At 40.8% G+C, this 21,455-nt stretch overlaps 1 protein-coding gene across 2 annotated transcripts in view; it reads left to right on the top strand.

Annotated features, from left to right (window-relative positions):
- The window catches only part of adamts17 (ADAM metallopeptidase with thrombospondin type 1 motif, 17), a 142,577-nt gene that overhangs the window by 109,463 nt on the left and 11,659 nt on the right, over positions 1 to 21,455 (top strand). The window contains exons 16-19 of one of the 2 annotated variants that reach the window (XM_034680807.1): positions 4,261 to 4,335; positions 13,349 to 13,429; positions 16,206 to 16,363; positions 18,292 to 18,451. In XM_034680807.1, the coding sequence (XP_034536698.1) occupies positions 4,261 to 4,335; positions 13,349 to 13,429; positions 16,206 to 16,363; positions 18,292 to 18,451 (474 nt within the window). The remainder of the gene's footprint in view (positions 1 to 4,260; positions 4,336 to 13,348; positions 13,430 to 16,205; positions 16,364 to 18,291; positions 18,452 to 21,455) is intronic. The other variant, XM_034680808.1, reaches the window with a different exon arrangement.

The raw sequence follows: 21,455 nt of genomic DNA, 5'->3' as shown, positions 1-21,455 counted from the left end.
AGGTGGAGATGAGACACAGCATGGGAAATCTCATATGTTTTCCAAGTTTGCTGGACACGAACCCTTTCTACTGTTTTAATTATTATTTTGTTTTATATATTATTTTTTATTTGGAAAACTTCCTGGATAATAGCAAACATAAAGCATACAGAGCAATTTAAAAAGGACTTATTGGTCTCTACCATAGACTACGAGAAACACCATGCTATGTTTTGTTGTCTGTTGGCTCGTGGCGATGACGTCACAGACAGGCAGCCTGACTTGAGTAACGTTAAACGTCTTTATCATTAAAAGTGTAAAAAAAAACACATCCATATAAAGTCTGCCGTGCTTAAATCCAATGTGTTGTTTCCTAGTATGGATACAATCCATTTATTACCTTTTAAAACGATGTTAGATCCATATATGTCATCCTGAAGGCCAACTTGCCGAGCACAGATCGAATTAGTCGGATCATAGGATTATAAATGGATACATCGATGTAGTGGATGAATCGTTACACCCCTTCTGGAAACAGTAAGTGCCAATGAGAAGTGCTCTGAAGTTCAGCTCATGGGTGCTGCCGGTGCAAAAAAACTGTTTGTGGACACAGGCCCTAACTCACAGTATGAACAACATATTCAAATTAACTGCAGAGCCAAAGGTTTTAAAGTAAAATGTGTGTCAATAAGCTTGATTTTACAGTGTACTGCATACTAACTGGTTGCCGTATATTGAAAGTGGAAGTATTATGGCTATCTTGACCTCATCGCCTTGTACATGGAAAACTGAATTTAGAGGGGTGCCTAGATCCTCATATTATGAAGTGTTTGGCCTCTGATCAAGCAGCTGTGTTCGAAGAATGAGGACAAGAAGGCCTGTTTTCCCTTTTTTTGGGAACACCGGCCAGCTGCCAAGAACTGTATCCCCACCCCTTACTCCATACATATGGTAAACAGCATGTAACACATGCAAGCATTCATGCAATGTTTTTTTTAATACCACAAAGATTAGACTGATAACATTACTTCAACTATGAAGTGTTGGAATGGACAGCATTGCTTGTTTTTCCTTCTTGAGTTGTATAAGAAAAGGAGATTTTTCACCCACCCATGCCACCCATTCCTTTGTAAGAGAAACAAAACCCTTGCAGTAGATAACATTAAGTATAGTGTGTACAAATAAATTACCAATGAGGCATGGGCTTTAGGAACTTCTCACCCCTCTTTTGGTGAGATACAGGACTTAAGGCTGTTGCAGTACTGCATTATTTCTCTGGATTTATGGCTCCTGGTTGGACTGCACACACAGCTCCTCCTCATCATCACCCTCCATGCACTTAAAGAGAGATTGCAGTCATTTGAACCGGGGGGCCTATCTTTATCTTTTTTTGGCTTTCATTGACTTATGGGTTCAAACTGTTCGCATGTGTAGGTTGCAACAGTGACATGACTGTAATTGTTTCAATGTAAGTCAAGTACTAAACAAGTGTGTCCTCTAAAAGTTCTTGTGTTTGACCCTGACAGGCTCAGGTTGGTACTCTAAGTGTCTGACAACATTACAGAAAGGATCCCTACAGGGATAGACCTTCTTTTTTAGCTACTGTCACATCACTCTCTGCAAACACACCTGATTCCATAAACAATAATTTTACCTTCCAGATAAAGTACGTGTTGGTCCACCACTTAATGGATCAGTTCAATTGTGTTTCATTGTGCTACTTTAGTCTATTAGAACTACTTAGTTTGTGTAGCAACATTATTCATGTTGCAAAATCAACATAAACAAGCCTCCAGGTCGAAGCAGCTATGGACCAGCAACTAAAAATTTGTGCAACCAAATGAATCAATCAAAAAGCAGCAATGTTGGGGCAATGGATAACCTTTATGACAAACTGTTCTGTTCCTATTGATTTGGGTGCCCCCTTTGGACAAAGCTGCATTTGCTCATTTTGACTTAAAACATGTTTAATTAGCGTTGGTTGACAAAAACCCATCCTGCTCTGAATAATGAGGTATCAATCATGAAGAGTCACGTTATGGAGTGATGGGAAAAAAGTTGTGTGCAGTTACAGCTAAATTCCACCAGATCAGTGTCCAGTATGCGGGATAATGCGGGAGCTGGGATAATCGTTGATTCAGTAATAGACATTAGAAATCCTTGGTCACGTGACTCTAGCTGTCTGGTGGTCCTGCTCCGTGCTGCATTCTGAAAATTTGGCCAGTGGGTGATGACTGACAATGGGAGCACGGAGTCAAACAGCAGTGGAGCAGAGACTTTCCGGACACAGATCTGGTGGAAGTCCGGTGTTTAACACTCAGTCTAAAGCCCAAAGTCCACAGGATGCGTCTAGTTGCATTACATCTGCGCCGCACACTGCGCAGCCAATATGTTCCCATTCTAGTCAATGCTTTAGTGTCCACAGGGCGCACTGCGGTGTGTCTCAGCTCCGTCTAGGGAGCGTACCCCTGCGCCTCAAGTCTATTTTCGGCGGAGCCGGCACCCAGCATGCTTCAATATGCACAGAAAAGAACATCTTGGACAGGAAGTCAGGCACAAGGAACACATCCACCAATCTCAAAATTAAACACCATAAACAGACTCCCAACCATTTAAAGATCGTATAGATAAGAAATACTCATTGATCATGGATGTAAGCTACAAACGGTACATATATGTGATCCAGGTCAACTACAACAGGACTTTAAGATGATCACTGTGTCAGAAGGTAACAGGACTTTAAGATGATCACGGTGTCAGAAGGTAACAGGACTTTAAGATGATCACTGTGTCAGAAGGTAACAGGACTTTAAGATGATCACTGTGTCAGAAGATAACAGGACTTTAAGATGATCACTGTGTCAGAAGGTAACAGGACTTTAAGATGATCACTGTGTCAGAAGGTAACAGGACTTTAAGATGATCACTGTGTCAGAAGATAACAGGACTTGAAGATGATCACTGAGTCAGAAGGTAACAGGACTTTAAGATGATCACGGTGTCAGAAGGTAACAGGACTTTAAGATGATAACTGTCAGAAGGTAACAGGACTTTAAGATGATCACTGTGTCAGAAGGTAACAGGACTTTAAGATGATCACGGTGTCAGAAGGTAACAGGACTTTAAGATGATAACTGTCAGAAGGTAACAGGACTTTAAGATGATCACTGTGTCAGAAGGTAACAGGACTTTAAGATGATCACTGTGTCAGAAGGTAACAGGACTTTAAGATGATCACTGTGTCAGAAGGTAACAGGACTTTAAGATGATCACTGTGTCAGAAGGTAACAGGACTTTAACATGATCACTGTGTCAGAAGGTAACAGGAAACAAAGTAGAGCAGAATTATTCATATTAAACTCATCTAAACCTACAAAAACTAAACTCTACAGTTCTGCAGCATACTCAGTGATGATTAAAGCACAAAGTAACAGAATACTCTCCAAATGATTCAACCACAGAAAGGCTCTGTAACCTGTTCTTTGTATGTGGTTCTCTCTGAACTGGACCCAGCTGATCCTGCCTGCTCTGAGCTTGCGCTACGCTTCAAACACGTGTCCTGTGGAGCAAAGCCGTTTCGCAGCCCTAACGCGGCGCACATGCATCCTGTGGACTTTCGTGGTAACACCTACCCCAGTAATCACAGATATTAAAAATAACTTTAACTCTACTGTTTGCTCCTTGAGAGACACTGATATTAACATCAGTCTGTTTCATCACTAGTTACAAACGCCCAACTGGAGCTTTAAACTTTCCGCAACACAACCAAATAACCAATCCAGACAACAGCTGACCAGCAGCCCCTGCTCTCTGGGAGGTAAAATCACAAAAACAAGAACTTTCAGTGGACACACTTCAAACACTAAAGGAGTCACTGCAGACATTACAGACTGTTCCACTGCTGCAGACTCAAACCATTTACTCGAACAGTTGAAAACTCCATGTTCATATTATCCAAAATATGTAAAAAATAATACACCAGGGTTAAATCTCAACCACGCTTTGTATGCCAAATATGAAATTATGTTCATTCCATGATGCAACAACCAATGTGACAAACTCTGAAATCAGCCCTCAATCATGCAGCAGTGTCCTCATCTCAGAGAGGGGTGTACAATGAGGAATGGGAGCTTGTGTGTGTGTGTGTGTGTGTGTGTGTGTGTGTGTGTGTGTGTGTGTGTGTGTGTGTGTGTGTGTGTGTGTGTGTGTGTGTGCACATGAGCATGCACATACTGGCGTGGTCCACAGGACATGTGATCACCTCCTTGTCTTGTCCTCCAGTCACCACTAGGCAGTGTAAGAGGGTATCTACCTGTGTGATGGCTAGACCCAGAGCTGTCCCCAAGTGTTTCTCATGTAAGGTGCATGCACTGTGTGTGTGTGGGTGTGGGTGTGTGCATTGTGTGTGTCTATTTTGTGCACTGCTGCAGTGATTCACTGTAGGTAGATGAGATCAGCAGTTATCTGTGGGCTCCCCTGGGTGCAGGATTTTGTCTTGATCTTGAGAAAAAGCTTTGTTTCAGTTACATAAGCAGCTGTTTGACCTCGTTACCTCATTATCCAGACGAGAGTTGTGCCAGGGACGCATTCCTTTCATCCGAGGTGTTTCCTTCTCCCGGCTGCTCCTGCCAGCAGACGTGAGAGAGAACAGTCATTTGTAATAAAATGTTAGAAACGTTTCAAATTTGACATTTAAGTGCTGAATAAAATATCACATTTTTGGCATTTGCTGCCCGTAAACCCAGGTGAGCCCACAGCAGGCTGTGTGTAACTGTTGGTGTGCAGGCTGGTGGCGGGCTGTTGGATCGTGCTGGTGGGCTTTCAGGAGGGGGTGGTGTGTTTGTTTGTGTGGATACGAATCGCTCAAACCCTCAGAAAAGATCTATGCAGGATCAGTTTCATCTAAAGGCTCACACAATTTTGTATCATGAACGCAAAGCTTGAAATGCAAAAATCATCAGAGGTGTCCAAAGTTAGCTAAACAGTCGATTCAAAAGTTCCATCAGAGACATGACCAGAGTCCTGTAAGCAGTGGTGGAAGTATTTTCAAATGCTTGACTGAAAGGATTATTCAGTATGTTTTGGCCCTGCATATTTTCCACTGATCCACAGAGGCAAAAAACCTTAATGTGCATGCTGCACAAGCTTCCCACAGATTTCCAAATAAACACTTACATCTTTTTAAGTTTCAAACCAACATGTGCATGAAGAAGGCACACTTTGACAATATGTCGAAGTTTGTGACACCCTGCCTTCTGCTTGTTTACAGGCAGCTTTGTGCATCAACAAACCAACAGGCTAACAGTTTGCAAGCTGGGGTTAATCACAGTCTTGAATACATGAATAACAACAGGCAACTCATTAACCATGCAAATGGAAGGAACAAAGGCCTTGCTAGAATAATAACAACACATTTGTTACTGTCTCTGTAAGGCAACATGTTGCTAGAACAGTTAATTCAGGAGTCCCTGTTGTCTTTGACAACAGCAGTGACCACCAAAATTGCAGCTAAAAGCTACTTGTGAATCCTTGTGAAGTGTTTAACTGTGCTTGTGACAATGAACAAAAACAGCCAATTAAAAGCACTGAACCGCCCATCATGATTTGAATGACCAAAATCTGAAACTCTTTTTGAACATTTTATGTTAAGAATAGAAATCTGTGGGTGCAGGGTCAAGTCAGCAATAGATGTGTGCTTCAAACTGTCCTGCAGGTACCACCGTCTCTCAGCAGACGCCACAAATGTAATTCTAACTGCACTTAGCTGTTTGCACTTGAAAATGATGTCATTGCAGTGAGATGATGCTTTGTGAATGAGTGTGTCTCATTATCACATAATCTCTCCTTCTGTGTTACTTTGGATCAACCTCAGTAAAGAGTGCAGACGATTCTTGTAAAAATGGTTGTGTGTGGAAAGCTGTAAGGCTCATGTGTATTTATTTTTGATGTTGGTGAGTCTCGGTTACAATCCCCAGATGAATGGGAAGTACACCAGAGAGAACTTTAGCAGGGTCTACATGTAATGCTCCAGTTCTCAAAATTGCAAATCCAAAAGGTGGACTCTTGTGAGATGACTAAGAGAAATATAGTGTTAGATTCCAGCGATGTGTTAATGTGGACACCTGTCTTATATCAGCTGTAGGGTTATACAGCAGCTTATGAGAAGCTTTTTACCAAAGCAAAAGCATAAACAAGGAGGAAAGTTACTGAAGTAGAGGAGAATTAAACAACTTATGATAGCAGGGCAATAACACTGAAGGGTTTATTTTCCTGTTGAAGCACATTTTCAACACTATTGTGCTTTCTGTCCTCATAGAAACCTAGAGTTCACCTGATGATCAATCACTGTTACATCAACCTCAACATTTTTGCATTTCATCCTTTGTGTTCATTTGACAAAATGTTTGCTGCTGTGTTGTGTGTCTGTGTTGATTCCCCCTCACACTGACAGACTGTCAGTCAGAAGCTGCTGTGTCCTCAGGGTGTGTAAGTGTGTGTAGAAGGACTCTCATGAAGTGTTGGTAAGTATGAAGTTGTTTTGTAACCATGAAACACTGTCCTTTAAAAGCTGTGTGCAGAGAAAGGCTGGTGGCTGACTGTGACTCAGAGATGATATAGAGCCTAAAACATTCATGTCCACGATTAACCCAACATACCTGGTAAAGGTCCAGTTGTCATGGTGGGGTATTATATTAACCCTTTTTTTATTCCAGGAGAAGAAAAGCTGAATGTCATTCTCAGGACTGTACCTGTGTTTTTGCAAGTATGTACACTTGAGGTCAAAATGATTAGCCCCCCAGGAATTCTGGAACATTTTCCTTAAATTCTGCCCAATGTTTGAATCATTGATACAACTTGATATAAGCAAACATTCACCAGTGTTCTTTAGTAGCTTTGGTACATTTTGGAATGTAAAATACATTTTTAGGATAACTTTATATCAAATATAGTGAAAAATGGGTCGGTCAAAATTATTAGCCCCCCAGTTAATTTTTACTTTTAAAACACACCTGAGCAGTCAGTTTGTTTCCTAACAACACCTGTAGGTCTGTTGGCTTCCTAACAACACCTGAGGATCCAAACAGCATTGAGATTTACTTAAGGGACTCCAAACAGGGCACTTGAACACGTTACTGAGAGAGACTACTCTTACTAACCATGCCAAAGACAATGGAAATCAGTCTTGAGCTCAGAAAGAAGATAATTGAGGCTCATAATAAGGGGGAAGGCTATACTGTCATGTCCAGGCGTTTTACAGTGTCTAGAATAGCTGTATGTTGCATCATTGTAAAGTACAAGGAGACAAACTCTGTTAGAAACAAACCTGGGCGTGGTAGAAAACACAAGATTTCAAGAACTTTGGAGAGGAAAGTAGTTGAAGATGTCAGCAAGAAGCCCCGGACATCTGCCAAGGTGATTGTTGCTGACCTGACCTTCTCTGGAGTTGATGTTTGAAGGAGCACAGTTGTGAGGGATCTTCATCGTAGTGGGCTTCAGGACCATCGTCCCAGAAGAACCCCTTTACTCAAAGAGCGGCACATCAGAGCCAGACTGAGGTTTGCCCGAGAACATTTGAAAGGTAAAGATGAGTTTTGGAAGTCCATCCTTTAATCTGATGGAACTTTTTGGGCACATGGATGTTGTTCATGTTTGGCCAAGAAAGGTAGAGTCCTTCAACCCTTAGAACACGGCCCTCAGAAGTAAACATGGTGGAGGGAGCATCATACAGTGGGGCTGTTTTGCAGCCTCAGGCACAGGACATCTTGTTCTGGTGCATGGCATCATGAAAAAAGAAAGTTATGTTGACATTTTGAGGGATCATGTGAAGAACTCTGCTCTTAGTCTAGGCTTGGTCGGCGCTGGGTCTTCCAGCAAGACAATGATCCAAAGCTTACGTCAAAATTGGTCAAACAGTTCTTAAAGGACACCAAAACCAAGGTCCTGGAGTGGCCCGTACAGAGCCCAGATCTAAATCCTGTGGAGAATCTGTGGCGGGTGCTCAAAGTGAATGTCCATGCTCAGAAACCATGTACTTTGGAGCAGCTGGAACAATTTGCATTGGAAAAATGGGCCAAAATCCCTCCAGAGACATGTGCCAACCTTGTAGAGAACTACTTGAAGAGGTTGTTGTCAGGTGTGGCTCAGAACGGGCGCACTATTGACTACTTATGGCCAGGAGGCTAATAATTTTGGACATGCCATTTTTACCTTTTCTTGTTTCAATTCATTGCATCAATAAAATATCCAAGTCAAACATAGTGAACATTTTAACTTTGTTATTTTGGAAACACATAAACTATAAACACTTGTTTTTAATGGTCATTTTCGTGGAGAAATCAAGGGTTTTATCTGATTTCACAAGGGGGGCTAATCATTTTGACCTCAAGTGTATTTAAATTTTGAACTGAACTACAGAAGCAGTGTGTTTCAGTGAACAGTGACTTTAAACCTCAAATCAAATCTTATTTAACATCCAGGGTGGATAACGTGCGTTCTCTCTCCCAGTGTGTGAAACTGGGCCGCTTGGTCTGTGGTGTTAAGCTTAGCACTATGAAGCTGCAGAAACTCTTTCAGTGTCATTTCTGCTGGAACTTCTTCTCCATAATGTTCTAATGTGCCGTTAAAGTAGAGCCAAATCCAACATTACCAGAGGCTGACATGCTGACATTACTGTGTTGGCGTCTCGCTACAACAACTGTGTGTTTAACTACAAACTGTGAACACTAGACTTGACTTCACCACCACTGTCCGTGTTACTGAAATTATGACAATGATGTAGAGGACAGAGTTCTCAGCTTCTCCATCAGTCGTCTCAAACTTTAAACTCTTCATGAAGAGTCCTGCTTTATGAGAGCTGACAATTTGCACAGGTTTACTGACTGCACAGAGGACTCATTCTTCAGAGGAGGATAAAGATTATCATGTTAGTTATTGTGTCCCTCTAAAAGCCAGTAGATGGATTCAAATTGTAATGTTCATCACCATGTGATTATTTAATCCCTAGTCACAATATCATTTTCCATTTTTATGCTCTACTTTTCCTTTGACCCGTCTAATCATAACCAACTGTCCTCACTCCACTCCTGTCTGAATGAAGTTAAAGTATGGCTGTCGCACAATTTCCTCTAACTCAACACAGACAAATCCAAAATCATGCTCATAGGTCCACACTCATCACAGATTCTCTCCTCGCTTCAGCTTGGTTCTCCTGTCACCCCCCACTGCAAGAATATTGGCATCCCCTTTGATGAAGACCTTAACTTCAACCAACCTATCAAAACCACAGACCAGTCTTGTTTCTGTCAGCTACGCAAAATCTCTCAGATCAGGCCCTTCCTTTCACACCATAACCTAGAAATCATCAGCCATGCATTCATCACTTCCCAATTAGATTATTGTAACTCACTCCACAGCTGCCTAAGAAAACACAACCTCTCAAAACTCCAGTTAGTCCAAAACGCCACTGCCAGAGTCCTCACACACACCAAGAAAAGGGAACACATCACACCAATTTCAGCCTCTCTTCACTGGTTACCTGTGGGTTTTAGAATTGATTTTAAGATTTTAACTCTCACTTTTAAAGCCATAAATGGACTGGCCCCAGAGTACCTAAGTGAATGAAGTTAAATGTATGTCCCCAACTGCTGCCTGAGATCTTCCGGTAGGTCCCTCTTGGAGCTTCCAAGGGTGAAGTTAAAAACCAGAGGTGACCGGGCCTTTGCAGTCTGGGCCCCGTCACTCTGGAATGACCTGTCGGAGGAGATCAGGCAAGCCACATCCTTGCCCTCTTTTAAACCTCTTGTGTTTTCACTCGCTATGTCTTGCACTCTGTAAAGCACTTTGTAAACATGTTTTTAATAGGTGCTATATAAATAAAATGTATTATTATTATTATAAGTATTAATGAAATTATCTTGTATACCAGGAGCTCCCCAACTTTTCAGCCCTCGATCCCCAAAATATAGGTGCCAAAGACCCGCGACCCCCCACCGTCCCTCAAAGTGATTTAACGTGGCTTCATTTAGCTGGTCTGCAGAAAATGACCCTACCTATATGAGCATGTGTCTGTGTTTCCTGTGCTGTTATGAATGAACCTACTGATACTGATGCCTTCGATAATTAACTGTTCACTAACCCCAAACTTAGGAGTCATCTGGAGAAAAGAAAGGCAGAAAACTCATTACATTTTATATTTTCAAGGTTTTATTTAAAGGTTAGCTACTATTTTTGTTGATATTTTTTATTATAATGGGTAAAAGGTACAAATTTTAGATAACTTGATAAAAATAACATACTGGAACACATCTCACGACCCCCCATTTGTGTCTAGCGACCCCCCAAGGGGTCCCGACCCACACTTTTGGAACCCCTGTCATATACAACGATCATTTAGAACCAGCCAGCAGGCTAACCAAGTAGGAGCTGTGTTATCATTACGGACCAGTGACATTAGCAAAAGTAGGATATTTGCGCTTAATATCTGTAAAAAAAAATAGATAAAAAAATAAAAAAGACACACATTTGCCAATGCAGCAAGTCTGTGATGCTGTTTACTGATATAGGAAAAGGTTATGTTAAGCTGTTGTTGTTGTGGTGGTGGTGAATGATGCCTTATATGTCAAATCTAAACAATGTCAAGATTTCCTGGTAGCTATGCAAGATAGCTACTCATGAACAGCTCAACAGATTTGTCAGTTAAGAAAAAGAAGTCTTCTTAAGGCTGAGGTTGGGGTGGTTAGACCCAGGACACAGGTTTATTTTTTAATGCCTAACGCCAAACTCATACGTTTTTTTTTTACTATTCTTTCCATGACAGTGAAGGTCACCTAAGGAGTTTACCCAACCATTGTCCTTTGATTCCTATAAAATATCCAAATCTCAAAGTCTAAAGTCTAATCTCAGAATTCTAAGATTAAAGTCAGAATTCTGAGATTAAAGTCAGAATTCTGAGATTAAAGGCAGGATTCTAAGATTAAAGTCAGAATTCTGAGAAAAAGTCAGAATTCAGAATTCTGAGATTAAAGGAAGGATTCAGAATTCTGAGATTAAAGTCAGAATTTTGAGATTGAAGTCAGAATTCTGAGAAAAAAGTCAGGATTCTAAGATTAAAGTCAGAATCCTGAGATTAAAGTCAGGATTCTAAGATTAAAGTCAGAATCCTGAGATTAAAGTCAGAATTCTAAGATTAAAGTCAGAATTCTGAGATTAAAGGCAGGATTCTAAGATTAAAGGCAGGATTCTAAGATTAAAGTCAGAATCCTGAGATTAAAGTCAGAATTCTGAGATTAAAGTCAGAATCCTGAGATTAAAGTCAGAATCCTGAGATTAAAGTCAGAATTCTGAGATTAAAGTCAGAATTCTGAGATTAAAGGAAGGATTCTAAGATTAAAGTCAGAATTCTAAGATTAAAGTCAGAATTCTAAGATTAAAGTCAGAATTGTAAGATTAAAGGCAGAATTCTGAGATTAAAGTCAGAATCCTGAGATTAAAGTCAGAATTCTGAGATTAAAGTCAGAATTCTGAGATTAAAGGAAGGATTCTAAGATTAAAGTCAGAATTCTAAGATTAAAGTCAGAATTCTAAGATTAAAGTCAGAATTGTAAGATTAAAGGCAGAATTCTGAGATTAAAGTCAGAATTCTGAGATTAAAGTCAGAATTCTAAGATTAAAGGCAGAATTCTAAGATTAAAGGCAGAATTCTGAGATTAAAGTCAGAATTCTGAGATTAAAGTCAGAATTCTAAGATTAAAGTCAGAATTCTGAGAAAAAGTCAAAATCAGAATTCTGAGATTAAAGTCAGAATTTTGAGATTAAAGTCAGAATTCTAAGATTAAAGTCAGAATTCTGAGAAAAAGTCAAAATCAGAATTCTGAGATTGAAGTCAGAATTTTGAGATTGAAGTCAGAATTCTGAGAAAAAGTCAAAATCAGAATTCTGAGATTGAAGTCAGAATTTTGAGATTGAAGTCAGAATTCTGAAAGAATAGTTTTTTCTCAGAATAATAACAAAAAGAAATATTGGACCTTAATTTTTATTTTTTGATTTTCAGTTGCCCTACTACTCTTCCTTAGTAACTCATATACAGGATGCATTAAAAAAATGAAGAATTCAATCACAAACAACATGCACACCACTGATCACTAGGGTAAGGGTTGTTTGTGATAGCATCATATCAGGTGTGATGACTCACTGTGTTTAGTACTGCTGATAAACTCTTGATTCAGTCTGTTTAAAGTTTTAATATCATAATATCCAGAGCTTGAATGTATTGATGGTTTCACTCTGAAAATACAGCCTCCAACACGAGTCAATAACTGACTGATCCAGCAGGCAGCCGGTCTTTGTCTCCTTCTCTCTCTCCTCCTCCCTTTTATAAAGAACAGTTGGTGTGCACAGGAAGGCAGCTCTTTTTTGCTGTGTTAGCACTCCACCACTGAGCTGTTTCTTTCACAGGCTTCCTCGCCCTGCCAGAAAAACAGCTGGTCTCCTGCTCTCCCCTGACTGTGTCCAGATTCGAGAGTGTCTGTGTCCAAGACAGCAAGGGAGAATTCAACTGGGTCACATCTGATAACACTGAACACTTTGTTTCCACTCTGATCAATTCAATATGAATGTGAAGTCAACCATGTGCAAACATTAAAACTCACACTTTAATATTGTTTATGTTTTCATAATGTGGGTTACCTGCATTATCTTTTCATGTGGTCACCAATCAGGGGCTTTCACCGTTATAGGCTGCAGCATTGACATTCACAAGTTTGTAAAGCAACTTGACCCAAATCCAAGGAAACCCTAAACTATGTTACTTAGGATCTTATGTCCCAAAATGCAAGCATATAAACGTCCTACATGAGGTTCAAAATTCCAAATATGTTTTGATTTGGCTCAGTTAAGCTCTGAAATGTAGAGCGACCAATCAGAATCAATTATTAAACACATTAGATACGCAGGGTAATAATGCTTTTTCACTTTTACTTCAGCCATGACAATCTTCCACTTACTCAACAGCTAACAGTGCAACTTTCTTCAAAAGGGGTCAGGACTTATCTTGTAGCACAGGAAATGTGTAGTGCCAAAACACTGGTATAGTCCTTCAACAATTAACACAAAAAATGTATCTGATACATCAGAGACTACTTTCAGTGGCACAGCAGGTGAAGCATCTCTGATATCAGTACAGCAGTCACCAGCCTGTCTCTGTCTCCATGTCCACCTCTATATGCCTGAGAAATCTGTGTTTCAAAAGTCAGACAAAAAATGTTGAAATGTGTCTGACTTTTGACTTAAGCTGTTAACTTCAAACGTTTTGTGCTCCTGTCTGCACTGTCTCTGACACCGTTTCCACCTCGTTTTCTGTGTCTGTGATCAGGCTACATCGAGGCTGTGGTTATCCCTGCAGGAGCCAGACGGATCAAAGTCGTGGAAGACAAACCGTCACATAGCTTTCTGGGTAGGGATGCATGTGTTTTATTTCATCAAAGTCCTTGAGGATGATCACCACTAAGTTAAAGATATTCCTGTTTCTCTTTACTCAGCTGCCAGAAAAGAAGACAAGCCCACACACTTACTCAGTGCCACTTGTGACTAAGTGTGTGGGCTTATCTTCTTTTTCTCGCTGTTCATTGTGATTCCATCCTCTTTCTGTGGCTCAGTGGTGGAGGACGTGGGTGGTTGGGGTCCTGCTGTCCACATGCTGAAGTGTCCTTGGGCAAGACACTTAACCCCATCGGCCTCTGCGGCTGTGCAAGCAGTGTATGAATGGGATTAGTTAATACTGATGGGCTCTTTAAATTGCAGTCTCTGCTAGTAGTGCATGAAAGTTTTGTGAATGGGTGAATGTGACGTATACAGTCATGGCCAAAAGTATTGAGAATGACACAAATATTACATTTTCACAAAGTCTGCTGCTTCAGGGTTTTTAGGTGTTTTTGTCAGATGTTTCTATGGTATAATGAAATACAATTAGAAGCATTTCATAAGTATCAAAAGCTTTTATTGAGAATTACACAGAATTCATACAATAAGTCAATATTTGCAGTGTTGACCCTTCTTTTTCAAGACCTCTGCAATTCTCCCTGGCATGCTGTCAATCAACTTCTGGACCAAATCCTGACTGATGGCAGTCCATTCTTGCATAATCAATGCTTGGAGTTTGTCAGAATTTGTGGGTTTTTGATTGTCCACCCGCCTCTTGAGGATTGACCACAAGTTCTCAATGGGATTAAGATCTGGGGAGTTTCCTGGCCAAGGGCCCAAAATCTTAATGTTTTGTTCCCCGAGCCATTTTGTTATGACTTTTGCTTTATGGCAAGGTGCTCCATCATGCTGGAAAAGGCATTCTTCATCACCAAACTGCCCTTGGATGGTTGGGAGAAGTTGCTCTCAGAGGACGTTCTGGTACCATTCTTTATTCATGGCTGTGTTTTTAGGCAAGATTGTGAGAGAGCCCACTCCCTTGACCAAAAAGCAACCCCACACATAATTGGTCTCAGGATGCTTCACTGTTGGCAAGAGACAGGACTGATGGTAGCGCTCACCTCGTCTTCTCCAAACAAGCCTTCCTCCAGATGCCCCAAACAATGGGAAAGGGGATTCATCAGAGAAAATGACTTTACCCCAGTCCTCAGCAGTCCAGTCCCTGTACCTTCTGCAGAATATCAGTCTGTCCCTGATGTTTTTACTGGAGAGAAGTGGCTTCTTTGCTGCCCTCCTTGACACCAGGCCTTCCTCCAAAAGTCTTCACCTCACTGTGCGTGCAGATGCACTCACACCTGCCTGCTGCCATTCCTGAGCAAGCTCTGCACTGGTGGTGGCCCGATCCCGCAGCTGTAACACCTTCAGGAGACGGTCCTGGCGCTTGCTGGACTTTCTTGGGCGCCCTGGAGCCTGTTTGGCAACAATTGAACCTCTCTCCTTGAAGTTCTTGATAATTGGATAGACGGTTGACTGAGGTGCAGTCTTACTCGCTGCTATAAACTTCCCTGTTAGGCCCTTTTTGTGCAATGCAATGATGGCTGCACGTGTTTCCTTGCAGGTAACCATGGCTAACAGATGAGGAACAATGGTGTCATGCACCATCTTCCTTTTAAAGTGTCCAGTCACTCAATCATGACAGATTGATCGCCAGCCTTGTCCTCATCAACACCCACACCTGTGTTAATGTGTGTGACACCTTCGTGTCATTGAAATGATGTTAGCTGGTCCTTTTGTGGCAGGGCTGAAATGCAGTGGAAATGTGTTTTTGGTGATAAAGTTCATTTTCAAGGCAAAGAGGGACTTTGCAATTAATTGCAGTTGAGCTGATCACTCCTCATAACATTCTGGAGTATATGCAAATTGCCATTATAAAAACTGAAACAGCAGACTTTGTGAAAATTAATAGTTGTGTCATTCTCAAAACGTTTGGCCATGACTGTATAGTGTAAAAGCACCTTGAGTGGTCAGAGGACTGAGAAAGTTCAATATAAACCAGGCCCATTTACATGTGTGATAGAGCAACAACAAAGACATCACATGCTGCATGTTGTCTATGAAGTAAACATGTCATCACTGAAGTCAGCTCAGTTTGCAGCGTCTTAGTGAAAATGTATCAAGCTAGTGCAGAACTATGATGAATGGTGCAAAGAATGCAATCAAGGTAGCGTGTGTTTCAACTTTGCTGTTAAGACTGAGGTTGCACTGCAGAAGATACAACCTGTTTCTGTTTCAGTATCCAATAAGATCGGGGTCTACATCAAATTAGGCCGTTAAAAAACAACACCTCTAGTAGTAACTCTCTGTCATGTTGAATCTTCAGTCTCAACCAAGCAGCAACCTCCGGTCATGAGAATTGAAGCCAATGTGGAAGTGTTAAAATCTGCAGTTTCTTGATTGTCCTCTTGAGGCTGGCTCCAGGAGTACCTGAAACCACAAACACACCAATTCAAAGAAGACAATCTTTACAGCAGAAATAAACATGTTTACAGGAAGCCCTACAGTGCTTCAGAAACAGATGGGTGACGTCACGGATACTACGTCCATTAATTATACAGTCTATGGTCTCAACACAACAACTGCTCATAAACTGAAAGTGGACAGATCTGCAGATGATAAAACATTCACACACCAGAGCTCAGATGATAAGGGTAATCAGGAATGATCTGTGACACCTGTTTAGTAGGAATGAAGCCCACAAAGGGTCAGAGTGTGTAGCAGTGTCTCCTCTGACCTGATGTGCTTCTTCACAGCCCTGAAAGACTCCAGTAAGAGATCCATTAACAGCGACTGGAAGATTGAGCTCCCAGGAGAGTTCGAGCTGGCTGGCACCACAGTGCGCTACGTTAGAAGAGGACTGTGGGAGAAGATGTCTGCCAAGGGACCCACCAAGACCCCCTTACACCTGATGGTAATCACACATCACATGAGACTGACCTCTGATTGAAAGTAGTTTGATACTGGTTAGTTCTATCCACATGAGAGACGCATTCTGTTGTTTATATATCATAAAACTCATTGGGGATATTGAAGTTATATATTTTTAAGACTTAAAGTTATCAGTTGTATGCTAATTAAGTACAGACAAATGCACTTAGTTGTAAGTGTACTAATTAACATAAAAATACACAGTGAGTGAGTGAGTTAAAGTGAATTGTAATCCTGACAGGGTGAGCAGCACAGCTCTCTCTGTCTCATCTAAAAATGGTTCCTCCTCAAGAACAACCAGCTCACTATACATGTTCCTGCTTATTACCTTTTTGCCACTAGCTAAAGAAATAAACACATTGTTGTAAATTTTGATTCAAAAAATATTTTTATATTCAGAAATGATCATTTATTAAACTAGATAAAAAAGTCCCAGTGATTCCACGGTCAGTAGGGCTTATAGCGGTGTGTTCTTATCAGCCTCCTTGTGGATCAAACTAACATTAAACTTAGACATTTTTGGAGCGCTGGTGGCCTAGCGGTCTAAGCGCCCCACATACAGAGGCCATGGTCCTTGTCGCAGAGGTCGCTGGTTCGACTCCCGGCCCTGACCATATCCTGCATGTCTTACCCCACTCTCTACTCCCCACGTTTCCTGTCTCTCTTCAGCTGTCCTATAAAAGGCAAAAAAAAGTCACAACAAACATTCTCTCAAGACGCTTTTACAAACAGAGGGTCTGGACCACTCTATGTTAAAGGCCCTGTGAGGAGTTTTGAACTGGCTGAGAAACAAACTGAAAATGATACTGATGCCTCTTTATGACCTTCAATAGCAAACAAGACCATCAGCAGCAACGCTGACATCTTCTCTGTTGTCATTTTGAATGCCTGAAACCGTCCTGAGGGGGTAGGTGTCAGACCAGATGATGGACATCTTGCTTCAGAAACAGCCTTTATTGACTGTTTTCATGGAAAATAATCACACTGCCTGATAAAGTTGACTGTTAAAAGACAACAGGATGAGGTTTTTGTTGAAAACACTACTTTTGCATGTATAGGACAAGAGATAAGAGGTATCACTTTGTCCACAAGGGGGCGCCAGAATCGATACAAAACAAAAGTTCCTCACAGCAGCTTTAAATTATTAACAAAGACCCAACACCAAGACAGGATAAGACTCAGTCTGACCCCAACTTAATGAGCATTGCACCTCTCAGTATTTAGCTAGTTACAGCAGCGAGGAAAATCTTCCTTTAACAGGCAGAAACCTCGAGCAGAACCAGACTCATGTTAGACAGACATCTGCCTCAACCGAGTTGGGTCTGGAAAGAGGGTTAGAGGAGAATAAGAGAGAGTAGTAGTAGTAGCAGTAGCTGTAGCTGTTGCTGCTGGAGTCCAGCACGTCCACAGCAGGAGGACGTCTACAGCAGCGACTCAGAGGAATCATCCTCTGTTTGATATGACGTCATACTCTAGATATGCAAAAAAAAACCTATGTTAGCATGTTGGCACACTGTTCCGCTGAGAATGCTACATCTCAGGCACTGAAACCCTACCCCTCCTCAGAGGTTCATACATCGGTCACGGGGAGTGCTTATCAGCTCTCTTAGCCCCCCCTTCTGGTCTACCTTCAAACAGCCCTCTGTGCCATATTTACGACTATCCTTACCCCTCCTTGTACAGGGCAGTTCACTGCATCTGTTTTTCATGTTTATTCTTATAATAAAGTAGTGATTGTGTTGCATGCAATATAGATATGTTTGTCACCTAGTATATGTGTTCAACACTTGATTGATAAACACTCGATATTTAGGGTTGTTAGTCAAACATTATATATGAAGGTTAGAAGAGCCCACCATGTCTGGGTTTTCATGGCTTCAGTCAGGGATTATATACTTGTCGTCTTCCCAGGTGCTGCTCTTCCATGACCAGAGCTATGGGATCCACTACGAGTACACGGTGTCTCTGAACATCAGTCAGGACAGGAGCGGTGAGGAGCATAGAGAACCAGAGTATCTCTACATCTGGACACACAGCAGCTGGCAGGACTGTACTGTCCAGTGCGGGGGAGGTAGGTCATCTTCATTCTGAAGTCATGTAAGGTTAAAGCAGTCAAAATGTTTTATCAGAGCAGTCTGGTTTGTTTATCTATCTCCGGCTTCTGCCAAGCTTTTCATCTCGTTGATGTTTGTTGAAAATGAAGCTCAGCTTTGTTTGGGAGGTCAGATGGAGGGGATTGTTACTGTTAGGGCGATGTTTCCTTTTCTCTCCTCAACCTCTTGTGTTTCTTTGGTGCAAAATGTCCCCTGAAAGTAAAATAAACTGAAGATGTGATAGTAAGAGGCGTTAGACACTACATCTGTTATTGGTCTAAAACAGAAAGAACTGACCCCCACAGAGATAATCCTTTCTGTTTAGAATAGAAGATGGTTTCAGAGCTGGAGTAGGAGTTGCTGGTCTGCTTCTGTTTCTGTGTTGATGTGCAAGATCTCATAAAAACACACAAAAGTTACTGATCCAAAGGCAGTAGTAAGATTTGTTTTAATCAATAGAGCCTGTTAAATTAATCAAAATAAAGACACTCATAAAATAATTCCCCTTTATTTATAACAATATACATTTAGAATTATTCTTGTTCTTACTGAGATTCAGACACAAAACATGTACAACGTTTGGTGTAAGTAAAAGTCTTGGTCCTCCTGCTCGGTCAGCTGTCTGCTGTTTGAAGGTCCTCACTACATAGTGTCCTGTGAATCATCATGGGATGTGAAGCAGATAGATAAACTCTAATCCTCCATGAAAACGAGATCAACTGAGCTCTGGTGGGCTCACCCCCAGCTGCTACTGACGCTTACTGAATACGACCATGAGTTAGTTTCCTCAATACTGATCAAAGACTACTCTGTGTTTCATTCTTTATGTTTCATTCTTTGTCTGTGCACGAGGGAGGGCTGTTGTTAGTGTACACTGAGGTTGCATGTACATATCAATTAAACAAGGTAAATGGCAGCTACAAAGTTTTGGTGTATGGATATTATATTCATACAAATGTTACATTCAAATAACAATTATGTAACTAGGGTTGCAAAGGGGTGGAACGTTTACATTAAATTTCCATGGGAGGTTAAGCTGAGGAATTTTGGAAATATTCCAAATTGAAAACTTTCCATGGGAATTATGGGAATTGAGGGTAATTTAATGTAAAGGTATCATATCCAAGCATAAATATTTGTTGTTATAAGCAGACATCCATCCAAAATAATACAATTAAAACAGATTGATTTGTAAGTAGAACTTTATCAAGTGTTAAATATTTTATTGAACAATCAATTCTTTAATTGAAGAACAAAAACATGAATGTTGAGTTAAATATTACTCATCCCCCCGACCCAACCCATTCAAAAATGAACAAAAATGCAATCCCAACAAAGTCCCATTCAAAATGTTAAATGAAAAGCATCTTCCCTCAAGCTTCTCAAGCCTAGCCTCTGCAGGATTCTAGACATCATGTGTGCATGTGATGGAGGAATGCACAGTGCATGTAGGGGGCGTGGTCTCAATAGCCCTGCATTAAGCAGTGTGCTATGTTCATGTGATTGAGGAATAGCAGAGATATTCAACTGTACTTGATGAAATCTGGTTGTTTTAGTCAGGATTATGCTAAAATATATTTCCCCCAACTATATTTAAGTTCCCTATTAAGAGCGAACCTTCAATTTAGTCAATTCCTGTTTATTCCCATAAATTAAATTAAAATGCACTATACAAATAAAGCTGCCTTGCCTAAATTCCTGTTAATTCCCATGGAAAGTTACCAACTTTAAGAATTCCCGGAATTTTGCAACTCTATATGTAACAATAAAAAGAATTGTAAATTTAAATAAAGTTTAGAACGAAGCTTTCCATGACACATATGAAGAGGGGAAAGAATAAGGTGGATGGAGCTGCCGGTTGACAGTGTAGCAATAACTACAGCTTCTCCTGACTCTCATTATCACATGTACAAGCTGTGTCCAAGCTTTGTCATAGGACTTAACTGAACGATGAAAACAATGGTAGGAAATAAATAGCAAAAGAAATACTTTTAAATGACCAGTTAGGGGAAACAGATACCAAACAAAAAGACAAACTTCTGTCACTAAGAGAACCTAGGAAACAAGAGCAAGAACAAAGATACAGATAGAGAGAGGGGCAGGAGCTTGGTGTTTCATGTTCCCCAGTAGTTGTATCCTAAGAACTGGCCTGAGCAAGCCCAACTACAAGCTGACTACAGAAAATACTGTTGAGCTTACTCTTAAAAGTAGAGAGAGTGTCTGCCTCCAGGACCCTGACTGGTAGATGATTCCAAAGGAGAGGGGCCGTATAACTGAAGGTTTTACCTCCCATACTACTTTGAGAGACTCAGTTTAACTGGACGTCTGTGAGTGCATTGTTGCAGAGGGGTAACAGAACACTGTGAGTTATTAAAGATATGATAAGGCCCAACCATCCCAAGCTTTATAGGAGTTGCATCAGGTGAGTTGATCAAATTAAAGAACTACATAACTAGTAATGATGGTGGAAGTACAAAGATTTGTAGCAGCAGGAAGAGCTGCATTTTCGTGGAATGACGCTGAGAGGTTCCCAGATCTGACAGCTCACACAGCTAAAAGTCGGGCCCAGTTTCAAGAGATCATAACAAAAGTACACGGTGAGGGACTCAAACAAGGAATCAAACATCCTGCTACAATAATCTTCAGTTTTAAGGAAGCAACAAAATATTTCCAGGATCATGAGTCTGCAGAAAGTTCCTTTTAAACCCAATCTATCTGGTTCACAACGGACAATGGGTGATGGACTTGAATGAAGTCGCAGGTGCAGACATCAAGACACATTATGACTGCACGTTGGAATGTAATTATGGGGTAAAGATAAAATCTATTTTAGATGAAGTTGGATCATAGTCCATTCATTATTAACTATTGTATTTATTGTGTGTTCAAACAACACGGACAGAATGGGAGTGCAGGGTAAAATAAGAGTGTGAAAAAGATGTTTAATCTTTGCTGTTTAAAAAAGACTACTGTGAGTTTGAG

The sequence above is a fragment of the Notolabrus celidotus genome, chromosome 3 (assembly GCF_009762535.1).
Source record: "Notolabrus celidotus isolate fNotCel1 chromosome 3, fNotCel1.pri, whole genome shotgun sequence".
Lineage (NCBI taxonomy): Eukaryota > Metazoa > Chordata > Actinopteri > Labriformes > Labridae > Notolabrus > Notolabrus celidotus.
Note: the sequence above shows the minus strand (reverse complement) of the source record. Positions and strands in the feature narration are given on the sequence as shown.